At 40.3% G+C, this 20,754-nt stretch overlaps 1 protein-coding gene across 1 annotated transcript in view; it reads left to right on the top strand.

The window, feature by feature from the left end:
* Positions 1–20,754, top strand: part of LOC128606758 (hydrocephalus-inducing protein homolog) — a 121,930-nt gene that overhangs the window by 86,158 nt on the left and 15,018 nt on the right. The window contains exons 45-60 of the mRNA XM_053623150.1: positions 25–435; positions 2,406–2,624; positions 4,756–4,970; positions 5,167–5,349; positions 5,468–5,587; positions 5,807–5,966; positions 9,178–9,350; positions 14,724–14,922; positions 15,163–15,262; positions 15,364–15,463; positions 15,584–15,752; positions 15,833–16,074; positions 16,161–16,278; positions 17,130–17,334; positions 18,579–18,814; positions 18,898–19,049. Of these exons, the coding sequence (XP_053479125.1) occupies positions 25–435; positions 2,406–2,624; positions 4,756–4,970; positions 5,167–5,349; positions 5,468–5,587; positions 5,807–5,966; positions 9,178–9,350; positions 14,724–14,922; positions 15,163–15,262; positions 15,364–15,463; positions 15,584–15,752; positions 15,833–16,074; positions 16,161–16,278; positions 17,130–17,334; positions 18,579–18,814; positions 18,898–19,049 (3,002 nt within the window). The remainder of the gene's footprint in view (positions 1–24; positions 436–2,405; positions 2,625–4,755; positions 4,971–5,166; positions 5,350–5,467; positions 5,588–5,806; positions 5,967–9,177; positions 9,351–14,723; positions 14,923–15,162; positions 15,263–15,363; positions 15,464–15,583; positions 15,753–15,832; positions 16,075–16,160; positions 16,279–17,129; positions 17,335–18,578; positions 18,815–18,897; positions 19,050–20,754) is intronic.

The following is a 20,754-nucleotide window of genomic DNA, read 5'->3' as shown; positions in this document are numbered from 1 at the left end:
TTTCTTTGGCTCTGATGTTACCAGATAACTGAGGCCGAAAGGCAGTTGTTTTCCCGCTTCCAGCTATACGAGCAGAGCCAACCACTGATCCAGCACATGCTGCAGAACTGGGATAGGACTCAGGGCCTTCTGCTGAATTCTCTTCCTTCAGAGGATCAGCACCAGGGGCCTGAGGAAGCCTCAGAACATCATAAGCTATCCAGCAAGAGGGCCAAAAAGGAGCGGGTGAAAGAGAGGATGAAAATGAACACTGCTGAGTCTAAGCTGCTGTCTCCAACACCCAGCCAGACTCACCTGTTGCCCGATGGCACAGAGGGCTCAGAGAATGAGCTGGCAATAGAGTTCATCCCCCACACCTACATTTCTATCAGCAAAAAAGAGGAGGCAAGCATAGACAAGCTTCTAGACAGCATGAAGCTTCCATCACGTGATGAGGTACTGCAAACTGAAATAATGTGTCTAAGCCCTCAGTAAAGCCTGATAAACTCCAGGTGGTCTATATTCTCATTCTGTGCAGCTTTGTAAAAAAAAAAAAGAAGAATAAATAAAAATTAAAAAGCAACATATAGTCATGAAAAAATAAGTACACCCCATAGAAATTGATGGCTTTTTTGACATATTTGGACAAACAAACGTTTGATCATCTTTGAAACATGCATATTGATGAAGGTGGCATACTTGAACAAAACCACAAGGAAACAGATATTTCAGTTATTCAACAGAAATATCAATAGATGTATGTGGAAAAAGTAAGTACATCCTTGGCCTCAGAAGCCAGTATTGCTCCCTTTAGCAGACATAATGTCTTGTAGGCATTTTACATAACATTACATGACATTGGCCACCAGGCTTGCTGGAATTTTTGAACACTCTTCCATGCAATATTATTTTAGTTGCAAGATGTTTGAGGGTTTTCTTGCATGTACTGCCCGTTTCAAATCCCCCCAAAGCATTTCAGTGTGATTCAAATCCAGGCTTTCATTAGGCCATTCCATAACCCTCTGTTTCTTCTTTTTGAGCCATTCCTTGATGGATTTGCTAGTGTGCTTAGGATCATAATCCTGCTGGAAGGTCCACTTTCGGTTCAGCTTCAACTTTTAGACAGATGGCCTCACATTATCTTCAAGCACTCTTTGATATGATGCAGAATTCATATCAAAGAACCAAATCAAAGAACGCAAGCTGGCCAGTCTCTGAGGCAGCGAAGCAGCCGCATACCATAACATTTCTATCAGTGTGCTTTACAGTTGGTATGAGATGCTTCTCCTGAAAAGCTGTCTTTGGTCTGCGCCAACCATGTCTGCTGTTACTGTGGCCAAACAAGTCTTTGGCCAAACAAATCTTTGATTCGTCTGTCCAGAGCACATTATTCCAAAAGGCCTGGTCTTTGCATATGTAGTGCCCCTTTGGTGTAATACCTTTTACTTGAGGGAGCTACACAGAGTTCTTTTCTATTTATCAAGAGAAATACTAAATACTTACTCTTCTTTATGTTTTATGTTACTCAGCTAATGCCTTAGGTTCCACTTGCATTCCAGAATTATCCAATTAGTAAATATACTCTTTATGAAATGCCCACTATATACCATCATACCATGATAATATCTATCATCACTGATTAACTATCTATGATCTTAGGAAAATAGACTAACTTAAAGTGTAGACAACTTAAGTGTAGATGGAAAGTCAGTAACCAAACAAATGTTTAAACCTTTAAACTTTTTACTAATATAGTCATAAAGTATTTAACATAAAAGTTGAGTCAGTAGACATTCAGCTTCAATTTTACATTATATTCAGTTCACAGAATCCCTTAAGAAGTTTCAAATGTCACAGTCACAACAACAGACATATGTGTGCACAACACTCAAAAGATATAGGCTATTCGCCCAGATTAACCAACAAAAGCCGGCATTACCCCATAAAACAAACAAACTAATGGTACCCAGTTCCTCGTTGCAGGTCTGAATGTAGCTGGCATTCTTAGAATCCTCAAACCAAATGGCTGCTTCACCACGAGGGCAAAAACAAAGAAATGGTACCTTTGGTAAATAATGTGGTCACACTCACGCAGGGTCATTGCAAGATAGAAGATAAAGAGATTCACGCACATGTAGTCATCCGCGAAGTCCACAGATCCTTTCTCCGTGACAAACCCAGTCTCTGCCCATCCAGTCGGCAGAACTTTTTTATTCATTTAAATCGTGAAAATTACTACAAAATGTAATTTTATGTGTCATTTGATAGTGTATCAACTTTATTAATAGGCACTGTTTCAGAGAGGATCAAATGTTTGCTTGTCCAAATATGTCATAGGGTGTGCTTATTTTTTGACATGACTGTATAAGGTAATAATTGCACATCCCAGAGCTAATGTTTTACTCACCTTCTGATGTTGTCCCTAGGTTTTGGATGGGTTAGGGCTTGGACCCACGGGTCCACCTATTCCTCCTCCCATGCTGTTCTCAATAGTCCCATACCCCAAAAGGAGAGTGGTGTCCAGCTTCCGTCTTACTCCTGGCTGCTTCACCTTCTTAATGCCCTCATCTCTGGAAGATTCAGCCGAGGAGAAGCGGGAGACAGACTTTGAGACAGAAGCCCTAAGCCCCACAGTGTCTGCAAAGGTATGTGGATACTTTCCTCTGAGCAATATTTAAAAAAAAAAAAAAAAAAAAAAAAAAAAATTTACATTAGAGAAACATCATGGGACTCCCAAGTGGTGTAACATAAAATTGTTTGCCCTATTGTTTGGAGATCAGATCTTGCAAGTTCAAATCTTGATTCCACATTCATTGGTGCAAGGGAGCAAAATTGGCTGTGCTGTCTGGGTTTTGAAGGTTATACTGAATGTTGTACTGTCTTTTACTTGTCAATATCAGCAACACTAGCCAATCGTGATCATCTGTGAGCTCATATACAGTGGGGAAATAAGTTTTGGACGTGTCAACATTTTTTTCAGTAAATATATTTCCAGTGGGGCTCTTCACATGACATTTTCACCAGACATTGGTATTAACTCAAGAAATCCGGAGATATAAAGAATTCACAACATTAAAGTCCATAAATGAAGTTATGTGTAATAAAGTGGAATGACACAGGGAAAAAGTATTGAACACGCTATCTGAAAATTATTTAGAACTTAGTAGAGAAGCCTTTGTTTATAATGACTGCTTCAAGACGCTTCCTGTATGAAGAAATTAGTCAGCCGCAGTATTCAGGTGTGATTTTCACAGATTCTTCTAAACATTTTGTCTTTAAATCTTGTTCAATTGGATTCAAGTCAGGTGATTGACTGGGCCATTCTAACACCTTGATTTTTTTTTCTCTGAAACCAATTGAGAGTTTCCTTTGCTGTATGCGTTGAATCGTTGTCCTGCTTGAAGGTCCACCCACGTCTCATCTTCATCATTCTGGCGGATGGCAGCAGATTCTTCTCAAGAATCATCAGGGAAAGGGCTCCATTCATTGTTCCTTCAATTTTTTTTAAGTCTGCCAGTACCATGTGATGAACAACAGCCCCACACCATGATGCTTCCACCTCCAAACTTCACTGTTGGTATAGGGTTTTAAGGGTGATGTGCAGCGGCAGATCTTCTCCAAATACAGTGTGTAGCATGACAGCCTAAAAGTTAAATTTTTCTCTCGTCTGACCAGACTACAACTCTCCCAGTATTTCATAGGCTTGTCCAAATGAGTTGTAGCAAACTTTAAATGAGCTTTGACATGCCTTTTCTTTAGTAATGGAGTCTTGCGGGGTGAGCGTGAGCAGTGGAGTGCATTGCCTGTTGTTTTCTCTGTGACGATGGCACCTGCTGCCTCCAAGTGTTTCTGGAGCTCTTTCCAAGTGGTCCTTGGCTCTTGGTTTCCTCTTCTGACTATTCTTCTGACTCCCTGGTCAGAAATCTTGCGAGTTTCTTCTGTGCGTGGCTGGTTGAAGAGGGAGTGATGTTGCTTCCACTTGCGGATAATGGCCCCAATGGTGCTTACTGGAGGATTCAGTTTTGAAATATATCTGTATCCGATTCCATCAATATGTTTTGCAACAATAAGGTTCTGAAGGTGTTGGGAGCGCTCTTTGCTTTTACGCATCATGAGATGTTTCTTGTGTGACACCTTGGTAACCAAAAGCCTTTTTATAGACCATCAATTTACTAACCCAGCTGATATGAATTTGCACAGATAGGGGGTATAATTACTTTTGGATTTCAGCTTGTTCCTTGCCTTACCTTGCCTTGGAGAACTGCTTTTTCTTAGCGTGTTCAATACTTTTTTCCGGTGTCATTCCACTTTGTTGCACATAACTTTATTTCTAGACTTTAATATTGTGAATTCTTTATATTTCCAGATATCTTGAGTTAATACTGATGTCTGGTGAAAATTTCATTTTAAATGGAACTATATTTACTGAAAAAAATGTTTACGCATCCAATACTTATTTCCCCTACTGTTCAAAAAGATTGAATTGGCTAGTTGCCTGGCTTCATGTATCTTGGTGGAAGCATATGTTAGCCTTCACCCTCTTCAATTGGTAGCTGTCATGTGATAGGGGAGAGCTGGCTGGTGTGTGGCAATTGGCAGGTGACACAAGGAGAAAAAATGGGCGGAAAATATCATCTATGATGCTTTTAATATGATTGAATTTTAGGTTGGACAGTTCTGCTCAGAAACTTTATTTGAATTATATGTTTAGTCTATCTTTAAAAAGACTTGATGATTAGTGAAATAGACACTTGGTTGTTTGCTTTGCCTGCATAGGAGGATGTTACAACCCTGAACAAAGGCAAAGGGAAAAAGGCCCCAGTGAAAGAGGAATCAGCCAAGGGGACCCCAAAAGACAAGCGGCGAGTTCCTGCAAAAAAAGGAAGCAAGAGCATAGACTCTCATTCACCTCCATTGAACACGGTCACCCCCTTATCTGAAACTGACCACAGCAAGTCTCTTACAGATTGTCTTACAGAACACAGCCAAAGGTATTTGGTTTTATATATATGTATTACTCTTTATATTTTGCTTTATGAGTTAAAATAATCCATTTCATTTTTTTTTGTTGTTGTTGTTTTTTTTTTGTTTTTTTTACAGTAAACCTGATTATGTATTTTATATGTACAATCATTTTTGCTTTTGTTACTATTGTTTTTTGATGATTTCATCCTCGTTCTCATGAAGGCTCACTCATTTTCGCTGGGTTGTGCCGGCAAATGGAGAAGTGACCCTGAAACTGTGGTTCCACTCATCTGTGCCTGGTGATTTTAAACAGACTCTGGGGTTTGAAGTGATGGGGACCAAGCGCTGCTATCAGCTCTACTGCAGAGGCATCTGTGCTTTCCCATTCATCAGCAAAGACTATAAGTGAGTATTACTTGCAGATCTGGAGAACAGGCAGTAGACCTGTGACCAGAACCCATTTTAGCAACTGTTTGCCCATATTCTGTTGTTTATTCGGATGGTTTTCATTTGTGTGTTATAGGACAGTGTTTGCCCACTGTAAAAAGGCCATGCAGAAAGAAAATGGCTTACAGAAGACATACATCATCCGCTCAGGCCTTTATGACTTCGGGCCCCTGCTTTGTGGAAGAACTAGAGACAGGTGCTTTATTTTTCTTGCTCTTAGAATTTAAGTATACATTCCCTAATAATAATAATTCCCTCAAATATTCCTTATATTGCTCATACATATAGAAATTATTTAAATAATGTGTCGAATGCATACTCTTGGAAACTAACCATATTATCACATTGTTATGATGGGAAATTTGTAAATGACAAAATGAATTACTAAGTTACAACACTGTAGCTCTTTACATAGGTACAAGGAAAAGAAGTGCCCAGAAAACACAGAAAGACTAGTAATACACAACAACTCCCCCATGGAGGCAGAGGTTCATTTCTGCCTCCACCGAGACACCAAATCCACCACATTCATCCTGGACCCTCTGAGCATGGTTCTTAAGCCCAATGAGAGAAAGGTATGTCTTAATACAAAATTTCAATACAGAAAACTTTTTTAAGAGAATGAAGGCTGTAAGGGTTAGTGACCCTGGACAGAATTTGAACCTAGGTGATGGTGGTGATGACCCAACAACTTAACCACTGCTCCACAGGCTAGGCTGGGCGTAACTGCAGAGAAACTCCAAGAGACAGAGAAAGGAGGGAAAAAAACAGACAAATCTTTACTCCAAAAAGTTCCACAAGACAGCAGTCAGAGATCCAAAAACAATCCAACCATTAAACAGAAGAATCCTATGTCCAAAAAACAAGTAATCATGTAAAATTCACAAAAGAGCCAGACAGGCAGCAAAAGAAAAAGCACTAGTAACAAAAGGCAAAGACAGTTGCTTGGTACTCACGTGAGGAACAAGAGAACTGCACAAAGAACAAAGAAAGGGAGGGTCTATATAGCCTTCCAAATCAGAGACAGTTGAAAACAATAAAGAAGGTTAACAAAGTGAGTTATAAGAAAAACACAAAGTGTGTGTGGGGGGGGTGTTCACAGGATATTAACTGCAGGGAAGATCTGCGCGAGCTGGGGCAGGTCTGCGCCAGAGGTTGGCCTGAAGCTGTTGGTGCTGAGAAGCCCATTGTAGAACCCTCCACGCCAGGTGCACTGACAGCAATGGACGAACCTCTGTGTTGAAGGGACCGTGACATTGGGCTCCTGCTCCGGGAACAGCGCGAGCTGGTACCCGAACTGGCACTCAAACGAGGACATCCCAGTAGAAAAGCAGCATATAGGGTTGTGCACATACTCTGCCCACAGGAGGTAGTTGCTCAAGGAGCTTGGGGTAATGGATGCCAGTGTGCAGTGCAGTGTCATCTCCAGGTCCTGGTTCAACCTCTCTGTCTGGCCATTGGACTCAGGATGGAAACCAGAGGAGAGGCTGGCAGATAGAATGCCTTCCAGAACTAGATGGTAAACTGGAGCTGTCCTGTGGGAGAGCCATAGTTCTGTGGGAGACCACAGACTCAACATATGTGTACACATTAGTTCAGCAGTAACTTTAGCAGGGAGAAGTTTACAGTAGGTAAAGGGATCAAATGGCATGCCTTGGAGAATCTATCATTTATCACTAGAATGACTGAATTACTGACTGAATTACCTTGAGAGGTGGGAGGTCCTGTTATGAAGTTTAGCAATATGGGGGACCAGGGTTGTTTGGGGATGGGTAGTGGATTGAATATCCCTTGGGGACGTTTTCTAAACCCTGTGTATCTGCTTCTATGCTGGGCCACCAATAGCACCTTTTGATGAAGTCAAGGGTCCACATTGCACCTGGGTGACCAGCAAGGTGTGAACCATGAAACCCCCTTTGCAATACCTGGGTGTGTACAAAAGCAGGGACAAAAGTCAGTTGGGAGGACCTCCTGGCTCTGGCTCTCCCTGCTGTGCCCATTAGACAACAGTCTCAATTCCCCAGTGAACTGGGGCTACAATGCTGGAACTATGGGAAGTTCAGGGTCTCAGGTTAACTGGAATAAGAACAGTAGGAGATAGTAAACTGAAATCTTTTGAAAAACAGAGCCCAGCTGGCCTGATGGGGGTTAAGTCTGGATATATTTGAGATTCTTATGGTCAGGCCACACAGTGAATGGTTGTTGAGCCCCCCTGACCACTGCTTACATTCCTCCAAGCTTTTTTGTCAGCAGTTTCCTCTGTTGCCAACATTGTGATTTTGTTCCATGGGGAGCAGCCAGTGTGAAAAAAATTATAGGTGGAGTTTGTTGTCAGATGACCTCTGAGACAGCACCCCTCCAACACCCACCTCTGAAGCTTCCACCTCCACAATGAAAAGGAGGGCTGGATCAGGCAGGTCTAGGACTGGAGCTGAAGTGAAGCACCTCCTGAGCTTGGAGAAGCATATCACACATGATACGGTTGGGAGAAATGACTCCTGTGTGTTTACAAAGAAATGGCAATCATGTAGAGGATGTTTTGTAAATAAAGTGTAGTGAGACTAGACAGCGGTGGGCTGAGCGCAGACACACAAGAGGCCATTTCTGGGGCAAACGTGCAGAGTTTATTTAAATTCCATGAGGGTGTGGTGTGCAAAGGAGCTGCAGTGGGATGAAGTGCTCAGGCATCAGTGTTATCCACGGGGCTGCCAGGGCTGTGCTGGGGGCTTTCCGAGCGGCTGAGATCCCGTTCTGCAGTCAGACAGCGACGCGGGTGCAGCCAGGATGCAAAATCCTCCGTTCCCTCCGAATCCTCTGCAAGAGACACAAAACAAATTATCATGCATACCTCTGGAGCCCTTTCTCCCTTTGCTAGCTGAGGATGGCCTTTTTACACTCTCCCGTCTGCTGCTGGATGGTGGAGAGCTGCTGTGCTGATCATCAGCCGCCAGCCATGTGTGTGTCGGCGGCCCCGCCCCGCAGCGATGTGCTCTCCGGCTATCCAAAACATTGGTGTTGCTGAAGCGGAGCTGTCTCTTCAGCACCATAGCGGCAGTCACGGGAGGAGCACTCTTTCCCTTTTGTGCGCCAGCTGCCGGCCTGTCGCCACAAAAGTTATATTTTGCAAAAAAGTGTTAATTTCCCCTATATATGGAGACTTTTGGGACATCCTGTATTCCTCCATAGCTTTGGTCTCAAGTGTCCAGCCAAATTGAGAGGGCAGGCAGCAAAAAATGAAGCAGTAGTAACAAAAGGCAAAGACAGTGGCTTAGTACAGGGGTTCCCAAACTTTTCCAGGGCAAGGCCCCCCAAATGGCATTTACATTTGACCAAGGCCCCCCTTTTGCAAGATGTCTTTAAAACACATTAAAAATATAGACTTCTGAATATATCCCCCCCCCTTTTTTTTTATTAATAATTACATCTTACATCTTTACATTACATTATATTAGGAATTGATTGTGTGTGTGTTTGTGGTTGTCTGAGAGTGAGAAAGAAAAAATTATGTATTTATTTATTTTTCACACCAAATTGTTGAGGCCTCCTGAGGCCCCCACTTTGAAAACCACTGGCTTAATACACACATGAGGAACAGAGGACTGAGTAAAGAACAAAGAAAATGGAGGGTATAGCCTAGCAAATCAGAGAAAGTTGAAAACAAAGGTTAGCAAGGCAAGTCAAAAGAAAAAAACACAAAGGAAGAATGTCTCCATCTAGTGTCCAAAGTATATATTGTCCATAAGGCCAGATTCATGTACTGAACACTGCATACTGTACACTTTGCAGGAGCTCAGAGTATGGGCATACCCCACCACTCCAGGTCTCACAGAAGACAGAGTGGTGTGCTGTATTAAGGACAACCCAGAACCTGGCATCTTCTTCATCTCTTGCAGAGGAGTCCGGCCAGAGCTGGAAGTGGAGTGCAAGCAATTTAATTTTGATAAGATTTTCCTGGACAGGTCAGGAGCATGATATTATGTAATGTGGTTTCTAACACATATTAGTGTTTTTTTTGTTGTTGTTGTTTATGACAAATGACTGTAAAAGAACTTAATATAGACTTTTGTTTAGTCCAACTATGTTTATAACATATTACCATGACAGTGCCTTCCAGAATTTTTGCCACCCTTCATAAAAAAGAGCAAAAAATATTGTATAATCTTTCCAGTCGAACAGGAGAAACTATTTATCATAATTCCGACATAAAATCTACTTTTTTAAAGAATATTATTTTGTCTCAAAAATATATGTGCCAAAATTATTAAAGACCCTAAGGAATAAGTCATCATTTTTGGGACAAAAAATTGTCAAAAATTTTCTTTCAGACCCCTGTTTCCCTGGTGTATAAATATGAAGTTGCACACATGTAAACTCATCCATTACCATTGCAAACATGAAGCGTTTATACATACATACATACATACATATATATATATATATATATATATGCGTATATGTGTATATGTAATGTATGTGTGTGTGTATCCTTTGTGTTTGGGTAATGGATGACAGATTGCAACTTCATTTATGCAATTAAAAATATTTTAAGCACATTTTAGGTCATAATTTCACATTGATGAAACATTTGGAAGTTTGTCAGGAATTGCAACCATGAGCACACTGTCCCTGCACACAATGAGGAAAATAGGGCAGGAGAGAAAAAACTGAATATAAAAATCACCATTTAAAAATTGGATGGTTTAGTTGATTCTTGTGATTGCCAAAGTTCAAAATTAACTGTTATATTAAACATTTAAAATTATTATTAATTATTAGAATCAGAAGGTGTTGATTCAGTTTTCTAATCAGAAGTTGTTCATTTTCTGCAGCAGTGTGGATTGGAATATTTACGACTGTAACCTAAATGACAAGTTTATATTATTGTGCCTGTTTCTATTATGTTATCGTTCTTATAATGCGTTCATTATAAGAAGAGGAGACTTGCCTCTGTCAATATACAAAGCACTATAATTTACAATATATATATATATATATATATATATATATATATATATATATATATATATATATATGAGAGAGAGAGAATACTTGTATATGGCAGATGTCAGATACAAGTACCTTACAGTACAGTATAGAGTATATTGTTAATTATAGAGTGCTTTATGTATTGTTATATTGGCTACACAGTGCATCACAGCTTGCTGTGTATGTCAGACTCAGATGTCAGAGTGCCCATGCTGACCCTGTCCATCGCTGAAAGTGCTTACAATCGGTATGTAAGCATCAGATCTGGACGGTGGAGCAATGGAAGAAGGTGACCTGGTCTGATGAATCACGTTTTCTTTTACATCGTGTGGATGGCCAGGTGCATATGTGTTGCTTACCTAGGGAATAGATGGCACCAGGATGCACTATGGGAAGAATGCAAGCCGGTGGAGGCAGCCGGTGATGCTCCCTGCAATGTTCTACTGGGAAACTTTGGGTCCTGGCATTCATATGGGATGTTACTTTGACATGTACTGAGTACACGTACTAAGGGCACCCTTTTATGGTAACAGTATTCCCCAATGGCAGTGGCCTCTTTCAGCAGGTTAATGCACCATACAACAATGCAAAATCTGTTCAGGAATGGTTTGAGAAACATGACAAAGAGTTCAAGGTGTTGACTTGGCCTCCAAATTCCCCAGATCTCAATCCGATTGAGCATCTGTGGGATGTGCTGTACAAATAAGTCCGATCCATGGAGGCCCCACCTCGCAACTAACAGGACTTAAAGGATTTGCTGCTAATATCTTGGTGCCAGATCAAACATACAACCTTCAGAAGCCTTGTGGCATCCATGCCTTGAAGCTATATTGGTGGAACAAGGGGGATTTACACCATCCATTTTATTAGGAACACCTGTACCCCTGTACTTAATAAGATTAAAAACAATGCAGCTGCATTCTGGATCAGTTGCAGAGGATGAATGGTGCTCAGAGGCAGACCTGCCAAAAGTGAGTTGCAGTAGTCTAGTCTCGAAATGACAAGAGACTGAACCAGCACCTGAGTGGCTTGTATGGGTAGAAATAGATAAATCCTTCTGATACCCTGTCCAGGGTGTACCCCGCCTTGTGCCCGATGCTCACTGGGATAGGCTCAAGGTTCCCCGTGACCCTGAAAAGGATAAGTGGTATAGAAGATTGATGAATGGAAATCCTTCTGATGTTGTAAAGGAGAAATCAACATGAGCATGTCAGATTAACCATATAAGAGGAAAAGGACAGTTGATTGTCTATGGTTACCCTAAGGTTGAGTGCAGTAACTGAAGTTGGGATCAGAGAGTTGTCCAGGGAGAGCACAAGATCCTGACATGGTAATGAATGAGCTGGGATGAACAGCAGTTCAGTTTTGCTGGGATTCAGTTTCAGCTGATGAGCTGCCATCTATGATGAGTTGTCTGCCAGACATGCTAAGATCTGAGCAGAAACAAGAGGATCTGAGGGAGGGAAGGAGAGGGTGAATTGATTGTAGTCCGCATAGCAGTGGTATGAGAACCCATGTGAGGATATGACCTCACCAAGAGATCGAGTATAGAGGGAGAACAGAAGAGGACCAAGTACTGAACCTCGAGGGACACCAGTGGAGAGTCTACAGGGAGCAGATGTGGATTCCTTCCAAGTCACCTAGTATGAATGACCTTCCAGGTAGGAAGCAAACCCCTGCCATGCTGCACCACGAATTCCGAGACTCATGAGGGTGGATAAGAGAGTCTTGTGGTTCACTGTGTCAAACACTGCTAAAAGGTCGAGGAGGATGAGGACTGATGACAGTTTGGTTGATCTAGCAGCCTGTAGCTTCTCAGTGACCGCCAAAAGGGCAGTCTCTGTGGAATGTGCTGCTTTGAAGTCACACTGGTTAGGATCTTGGAGGTTGTTCTGTGAGAGTTGATTGTAGACAGAGTGTTCAAGGATTTTAGAAAGAAAAGGGAGTAGTGATACCGGTCAGTAGTTGGCGATGTCAGATGGATCCAGAGTGGGTTTCTTCAGGATGGGAATAATCCTTGCTCTCTTGAATGCGCTTGGTACATCACCAGATGATATGGTGCCATTGATGATAGTCGTGATGAAGGGGAGGAGATCTTGAGAGATGGTCTGGAGCATTGTGGAAGGGATTAGATCTAATGGGCAAGTGATAGGTTTACAGGACAAGATAACCTGCAGGATCTCTTTTTTTGCAATTAGGAAAATGTGCCGGTGAAGGAGAAGTGGAATCCTCAGTGGGTAGTGTAGGAGTTGGGGTAGAAGAGAAAGTCTGGCAGATTTTTTCAAACTTCTCATCATAACAGGTGGCAAGGTCTTCAGCAGTCAGGGAGGATGGAGCAGAAGGAGCTGGTGGGTTGATTATTGAAGAAAAGATGTTGTGGAGCTTGTGAAGGTCTTGTGCAGAAGTTTCCAGATTTTCCTTGTAGTAGGCAGTCTTAGCAGAAGTCATTTCAGATGAGAATTTGGACTGGAGAGTGTAGTAAGAGGCAAGATCTGTGTTGAGTTATGATTTCCTCCACTTTCTCTCTTTTGTTCTTAGTTCTCTCCGATTGCTGCACAGTGCATCCAACAGCCAAGGTACAGGGTATGAAAGCTTCCTAGGTTTCGAGGATAGAGGGCAGAGGAGGTCCATGGAGAGGAAAGTGTCTGTGGCTAACTGCAGTAGTAGGGAGGAAAAGGAGTCGAGGTCTGGAAGGGATGATAGGGTGCAGGAAGCTATGGAGGAAGGAGAGATAGAATGGAGATTTTGACAGGTAGGAGAGAGGTATTGATAGCTGGTTTTTGGCAGGATAGGGAGAGTGATGGATAGGATAACATGGGGAGAAGAGGGAGAAGGCAAGAGGGCTCAAGCTTGTCAGAGGGGAGGTTGAAGTCCCCAAGGACTGTAAGAGGGGTGCTGTCAGTAGGGAAAAGGCTGAGGAGCATGTCCATTTCTTCAAGAAAGTCTCCTAGAGGACCAGGAGGGCAGTAGATGGTGATAATGAGAAGGTTGATCTGGGAGGTAACTGTAACTGCATGGAATTGGAAGGATGAGATGTTGAGATGAGACAGGGAGAGAGGTGTGAAGCAGACCTGTACTACCACCCCTGCCAGTTTCTTTTGGAGTGTGAGAGAAAGCATATGCAGAGGATAGAACGGCCAGCATAGCTGAGTTTTGTGGAGATATCCATGTCTCAGTTAGTGCCAGAAAGTCAAGAGAGTAATGGGAAGCTAAAGCTGAGATGAATTCAGCTTTCATCTCAGCTGGTACCAGGAGGGCTGGTTTGAGTATTTCAGAAACTGCTGATCTCCTAGGAATTTCACAGACAATAGAGTTTACGGAAATAAAAACTAAAAAACAATGAGTGAGCGACAGTTGATGGAATAGGTCAGAGGAAAATGGCCAGATTGGTTCGAGCTGCCAGAAAGGATAATCACTCTTTACATTTGAGTTACTATAGACTTCCTGTCAGCTCAGACCAATTGCTGAAATACTCAAACCAGCCGTTCTGGTACCAACATCCATGCGACGGTTAAAGACACACAGATCACACTTTTCCCCATTGTAATGTTTGATGTGAACATTAACTGAAGCTCTTGGCCCGTATTTGTGTGATTTTTTCGCACTGCATTGCTGCCACGTGATTGCCTGATTAGATGACTACATGAATGTGCAGGTTTACAGTGAGTCTATCCTGTATGATTAGTTAAAAAGTGTTATTTGTCATAATTAATAAATTAGAAGTTGTAATTGTTGGCCATCCGCTGTGGTATAAGATGAATGCTATCTCTGACATACAAAATCAAAAACTACTCAAAATACTCAAGGCAGGGGAAACCTTGGACAGGGTGCCAAGCCATCACAAGGCACAATCATACATGCATTCACACACTGGAGACAGTTTGAAAATGACAGTCAGCCTACAACACATGTTTTTGGACTGGGGGAGGAAACCGGAGTACCTAGAGGAAACTCACAAAGCATGGGGAGAACATTCAAACTCCGTGCACACAAGGTGGAGGTGGGATTTGAACCCCAACCCCGAGAGGTGCAAGGCAAATGTGCTAATCACTAAGACACTGTGTCCCACTATATAATAATAATAATAATAATAATAATAATAATAATAATAATAATAATTTAGCAGTTGCAGTGAAAGGAATCTTCAAAATTGGGGGTGCTGCTAACTTCCTGTGTCCTTGCTTATTGCTTATATAAAATATAACAAAAATATAATATTCTGGTTTTATATTTTAATGTAGTGAATTCTACATTTGATGTATTTTGACAGATTTGTTGCCATTATAGTTCTATTTGATTACCCTGTGTAAATATAATATGTCTTTCCCATGGCTATGGTCCTCCAGGAGGGAGACACGCAGTCTGTGCTTGCGTAACCCCACTGCACTGCCAGTCGCCTGGAGGCTGAGTGGCCTTGAGGGGCTGGGTGAGGAGTTCAGCATTTCCCAGGACCATGGCATCATCATGGCGCACTCTGAGTTTTCCTTGCTCATGCATTTCCAAGCCATAAAACCTATTAGTCTGAAGAAAACCATAAGATTGGAGGTAAGGTGCTGACCAATAGCTCAAATGTTAGTACAGATCTCAATTTCACAAAGAATTGTATGTTTTAAAGTGGTAGCCCACCTTGGGTCATAGTTATGAAAGAATAATCAGAACAGTACGATTTGCTGTTAAAATAATTTTTGTACAGGTACCTAAAGTGTGTGTGTATGTGTGTGTATGTGTGTGTATGTGTGTGTATGTGTGTGTGTGTGTGTGTGTGTGTGTGTGTGTGCTGGTCAGGTGTCAGATGTGGAGAATATTCTTGGTGTTGTCCATACAGAAAACATTAATATTGTGGCAGAGGCATATGATGTGGCCCTGGAAATTACATTTCCCAAAGGTAGTTGTTATTCCTCATCCATATCCACCAAGTTTGGAGTTTTTTTATCCATCCATAAATAACCATTTGTTTGCATTTTATCTTGATAACAAATATGTTAGGTACAGACAACAGTCTGGACTTTGGCATGATCAAAGTATCAGAAGAAGTGAAGTTATCTGTTAACTTGAAAAACAAGGGCAAACATGACATTGCCTACAAGTATGTTCACACCCACATACTCTACATAAGCATCCAATATATACAATATTATAATTTTTCAAGGAATAAAAATACCATTAAACGCTCTGTGGCTAATGTGCAATGATATTGCTGTTTAAGGTTCATCCTGGAGCCTACCGAGCCTGGAATGGCTAAACTCAACTCACTCTTCACTATTACACCTCAGAAAGGCTCTCTTCATCCCACTGACCGGCCCACATGTGTCCAAGTCACCTTCTGCTACAACAAGGAGGTGTCTATCAGACAAGAGCCAATTTTACACTGTCAGGTCAGAAAATCCTTTCATATAGATTTTTGGTAAATCTCTATTTCATATCAAAAATTAACTTTAGTGATTATTTGTTTTAGGTCATTGAACCAAATATTGATGAAGATAGAGAAACCATTAAGATCGTACCCATCAAAGTGTCTGTGCAGTGTCTCTATTCCAAGTACAGCATCCACCCTGAGAATGACATCAACTTTGGCTCAGTAGAGCATGGTTCCCGCAGGACACAAACAATTACTGTGCAGAATAGGGGTGAATTTGAGATCTGTTTCACCATCTCCAGAATGTTTAAAGATCTCCCAATGTCTGAACAGAAGAAAGGGTACAGACACTGATCCATACATTTTAGAATTTTACCATATTCGTTCATAAATGAAGCTCTCTAATTAGAAACCTTCTTTGTTATAGTATAAGCAAGAAATCTTCCCAAGAGAACAACTCAGCAAGACGATTATCCTCCTCCATTAAACTACGCCAGTCTGACTCTACCCAGAAGGACAATATTAGGGACACCATACCTTCTCAGGTAATGAACGGCCTTTGTATGTCATGTTCTTCTTACTACATTTTAATGGGTGTTTAGTTGTTACACAGTTGTGTCTACTTACAATCTGGGTGCATAAGTGTGCATACCCTCTTATAATGGGGCATTAGATTGTGCTCAGAACTAATCACATTCAAACTCAAGGTGTAAAAGTAATTATCATACACCTGTTATCAATGAAGTGATTCTGATTAACCCCAAATAAAACCAGCTGTTTCTGTAGGATTTTCTAGACATCATCTTGGTTTCATCCAATGCTGACCGCCCCAGGATCAGAACCTTTGCTTATATGTTTCAAGACATATAATAACAATGACCCAAGACTGGTTAAGTTTATTATATTATCAGTAGACTAGTCAAGGAAAATGTCAAATGAGTACAATTTTTTGGTAGACTCATGTTTTTTGTCTTTAAAAAGTGATTTTTTAAAAGCAAAAATATAGTAGTTATTATAGACTCTTTACCCCAAAATACTGAGTGCTAAATTACAAGCAAAAGTGTACTTTAACAAAGTATTAGTTAAGGGGTGTGTACACTTATGCAACCAGGTTATTGTAATTTTTTTATCCCCCCCACCCCCCCCCCTAAAAAAAAAAATCTTTGTATTTGTTTTTCATTTGAATATTGTTGGTTGCTATATAAATGTGGTAAAAGATCTGCCATTATTTCATGATTTTTCACATCACAAAAACCTGCAATTATAACATGGACTTTTTATATTCACTGTATACAGTATTTTACAGAAATACTCTTACAGGCATTTATTTCATGAATAAAAAAAATAAAGTGCCTCCTTTATTTATTTTTTGTCTCTTTTCTACTTAATTCTGCAGACACGTTTGCCTATGGGGTTGTTCTCCTTGTCTCCATGCTTTGGCGTCCTTCCACCTGGTGCCCAGCAGGTGGTAACTGTGGACTGTGTAGCAGAGCAGGTAGGCTGCTGGGAGGAGTGCCTGGTGGTGGACATCACTGATCGAGACCCTTTTGACAGCCCAGGAGGGATTCTTTACAAGCTGCTAGCAGAGGTCTGCATGCCAGGTTTGTAAGTTCCTAAAAACATTAACTAGCTAGGATACAGTCAAACTTATAACTCAGTGTTATTTTTAAGGAGTTTTAATTTAAAGTCTCATTATTTATGTTTTTGAACACCCAGGCCATGATTTAGATGTGTAAAAAGTCATGCACCCACAAAAAAGCATCTTTTAAATGATCAAAATAGCATGTCTTGTCCCTTTTTTGTATTTGCATTAATCAATATGCAATTTGGAACATTTAATAACAAAAATAAATAAATAATAGTTCGAAAAAATAAAAACAATTCTTTTTTTTAAATTATGGCTCCGTAGCATAAAATAAGATCATGTCTTTAAACTACTGCATGACTGGTCTCATATTAAATATTTACTCACTTCTGATGCCAACACCATTCAAACACAAGTCTATTATATACAGTCTCCTCTGGAAGTATTGGAAAAGCAAGGCCAATTACTAATTTCTTTATATTTTGGGAAATAGAACCAACAAAGTTCATTAGAAAATGTCATGTGCTGGTACATGCAAAAATAAATACACAAACAGACGGAATTGGTCAAACATTCTGCGGATGAGAATGGGATTCATCAAGTGTGTAAGCGGGAGTGGGCAGTATTGGCCAGAATTTGTTTGTGAGTAGGTGGGAGCTTTGAAAACATCTATAGTGGAGGTAAAATGTTGGTCCAAAATAGGTGTTCAATTGGGTTGAGATCTGCTGACTGTGAAGACTATAGCATATGATTTACATTATTTTCATACTCATCAAACCACTGAGTGAGCTCTTGTGAATAGGGTAATTGTCATCCTGGAAGAGATAATAAGTATTGAATGATTGATGATAGGATCAGCCAATAAGTGGACCCCAAACATATTCACCTCAACATAATAGAGTCACTCGTTTTTCCTTTAAATTGTTACCCATCTCTATATTTGTCTTAAAGCTGATAGTAACACTGGAGAAATACTCTAGTGTTTTTCAACCTAATCTCTAATATTTATTATTTCGAGCCAGAGGGTATCTGTATTGTTTCAGGGAGACCTGTAAATTTTTTGATTGTGGTAGATTAGGTTAACATTGGAGTGCACTTTAAATGATGTCATCAAATAGATTTGAGACTTATTTAATGTACTTTGTATATTTTTGTTTTGCCAGTAGTAATAACAGTGATTAATATGTAAAAAAAAATGCAGGTCAATCCAAGTATTCAAAAATGTTTGACTGGCAGTGTATGTCACTTCTTTCTGTGTAGGAATAGCCCATGAAGATATTGCTTCAATCTTTGAAGAACACAGATTGTGCAAGAACAGTAACATGCTGCAATGTAAGCATTATCAGGAGGCTATGGGCATCTACATCCAGGACGAGAACAAGTTTGTCTTCAATAATGTGCTGGTTGGTCAGTCAGCCAAGGCCCGCTTCCGTCTTACGAACCCTGGCAAAATACCCTGTAAACTTAGTTTACAGGTGAAAACTGTCCTCAACAAGGTGTGTTTGTGTGTAACTGAGGCTAATGCGAACATGTCATGTTTAAAGACTTTGATTGTGTTTATTGAATATTGCTGTTTCAGATGTCCATGCGTAGCTCTGAGGTGTTTGAACTGAGCCCTACTCGGATGAGTATCCCCAGTCACTCACATGCCTTTGCTACAATTACCTTCACTCCCCAGAACATGCAGACCTACCTTGGAGTGTTTGAAGCCTCTCTAGAAAGGGCAGCCGGGTAAGTATATATATATATATAATATGCTTGACCATTAAGCTGGAATTAGTGAAAAGCTAACGATAACATTATTTAACATTATTTAAAAAGTAACAACAAAAATGTCTTGGTTTGATAAGTATACACCCCCTTTACTATGACATCTCTTGAACAGGTGCCTTCAAAGACACATAGTGACTTAAGTTTCCAACATTGGTGTGGAATCACAGCAATTAACACGATAGCTTGAATTAACAACTATCAGTTTACAGTTTACTATCGGCCTTCATTTTGCAAGTGTACATCCACAGAAATGCAGGAGAATGGACTCCAAAGACCATTCAAAACAAATGCATGACCAACTTGGGGAAAGGTACACCATCAGCTGAGGGATTTCTAAAGCTTTGAAGATACCCTGGAGCACTGTTAAGTCCATCATTAAGAAGTAGATAGTTCCTGACACCACCCACAGTCTGCCAAAATTTGCCAAAATGAGTCAGAAATTCATATTCCAGTAGGTCAGTGACCCCAAATATAAGACCAAAGCTAAGTGGCTTGCTAGGAACAAGGTGGATGTTTTGGAGTGCCCTAGTCAAAACCATGACCTAAAATTGAAAATCTATGGACAGACTTGCTGTCTATCAGGAAAAACCAACTAACCTCTCCCAGCTTGAACATGTCTACAAAGGGGAAGATGTCCAAGTGTGCCAACCTTGTGGAGGGCTAACCAAAAAGACTGATAGCTGTACTTACTGCCAAAGGTGCCTCTACAAAGTATTGACTATGGGGGGTGTATACTTGAGGAAGAGAGGAAATTATATAAATGAGTAAATTTCAGTACTTTCAGTAATGCTCTCTTTTGTCAAATTAAAATTAATTCACTACATTCTCATGCTGTATGGGTCAGGGAAATCCCATTTAAATCTATGATGTTTACAGAACCTGACACAATAAAATGTACAAATTTTGAAGTTTATTTTCTATCTACTCTATATAGTTTGTACACAGAAATGTTATGTTAAGATCAAAATAATCAATTTAAAAAAGTTTTCAATGCTTATACATTATTTTTTTTCCTATATTTTCCAACATTAAACCAGGCAATATTCATATGTGGTAACTTAAGTCAGCCGTTTAAGTTTAAACATTGCATCAATATTTACACAGGGAAATTTAAGCATACATAGAGTGCAACATGCAAATGAGCACTCTATTTTAAATGTGTGAGCATTCAGATTGATCTCCTGATAAATTCCAGATAAATTTGTATGGGTGTTTTGATAAACGAAAGATTAAACTATGGTGTCATCCAAATTAATTATAAAAATTTATGCAGTCCAGTTTGTAACAATGACACATCACAAGATAATAATTTTGCTAAGTTGATGGCCTCTAGAACGTGCATAGAAATATACGGTAATTCCAGTATGCTAATTTGGTCCATATAACCGAAATGATGTTTAGAGTCTGAGAGTGAAGAGTAAAATGGTAGACTACAAAGGTTTACAACTTTTTTGTAAATTTATAGCAAGAAGATTATTTGAGTCTTTTGCCTCTTGGCTCTATTTTCATGGCTATGCAAGCATATTTTTTTTCGTTTAGCACTGATATATTCCTATTTTGGTTGGGTCCAAGCCTATTTAATCTAATTTGGTCCAAAAATGTGCTCATATTACAACCTCCCAAGATCCCCTCTTAGTTCAGACAAAGAAAAGGCAATATTTTG

This window comes from Ictalurus furcatus, chromosome 4 (assembly GCF_023375685.1).
Source record: "Ictalurus furcatus strain D&B chromosome 4, Billie_1.0, whole genome shotgun sequence".
Lineage (NCBI taxonomy): Eukaryota > Metazoa > Chordata > Actinopteri > Siluriformes > Ictaluridae > Ictalurus > Ictalurus furcatus.
The sequence above is the reverse complement of the archived record's forward strand: the minus strand, read 5'-3'. Positions and strand labels throughout refer to the sequence as shown.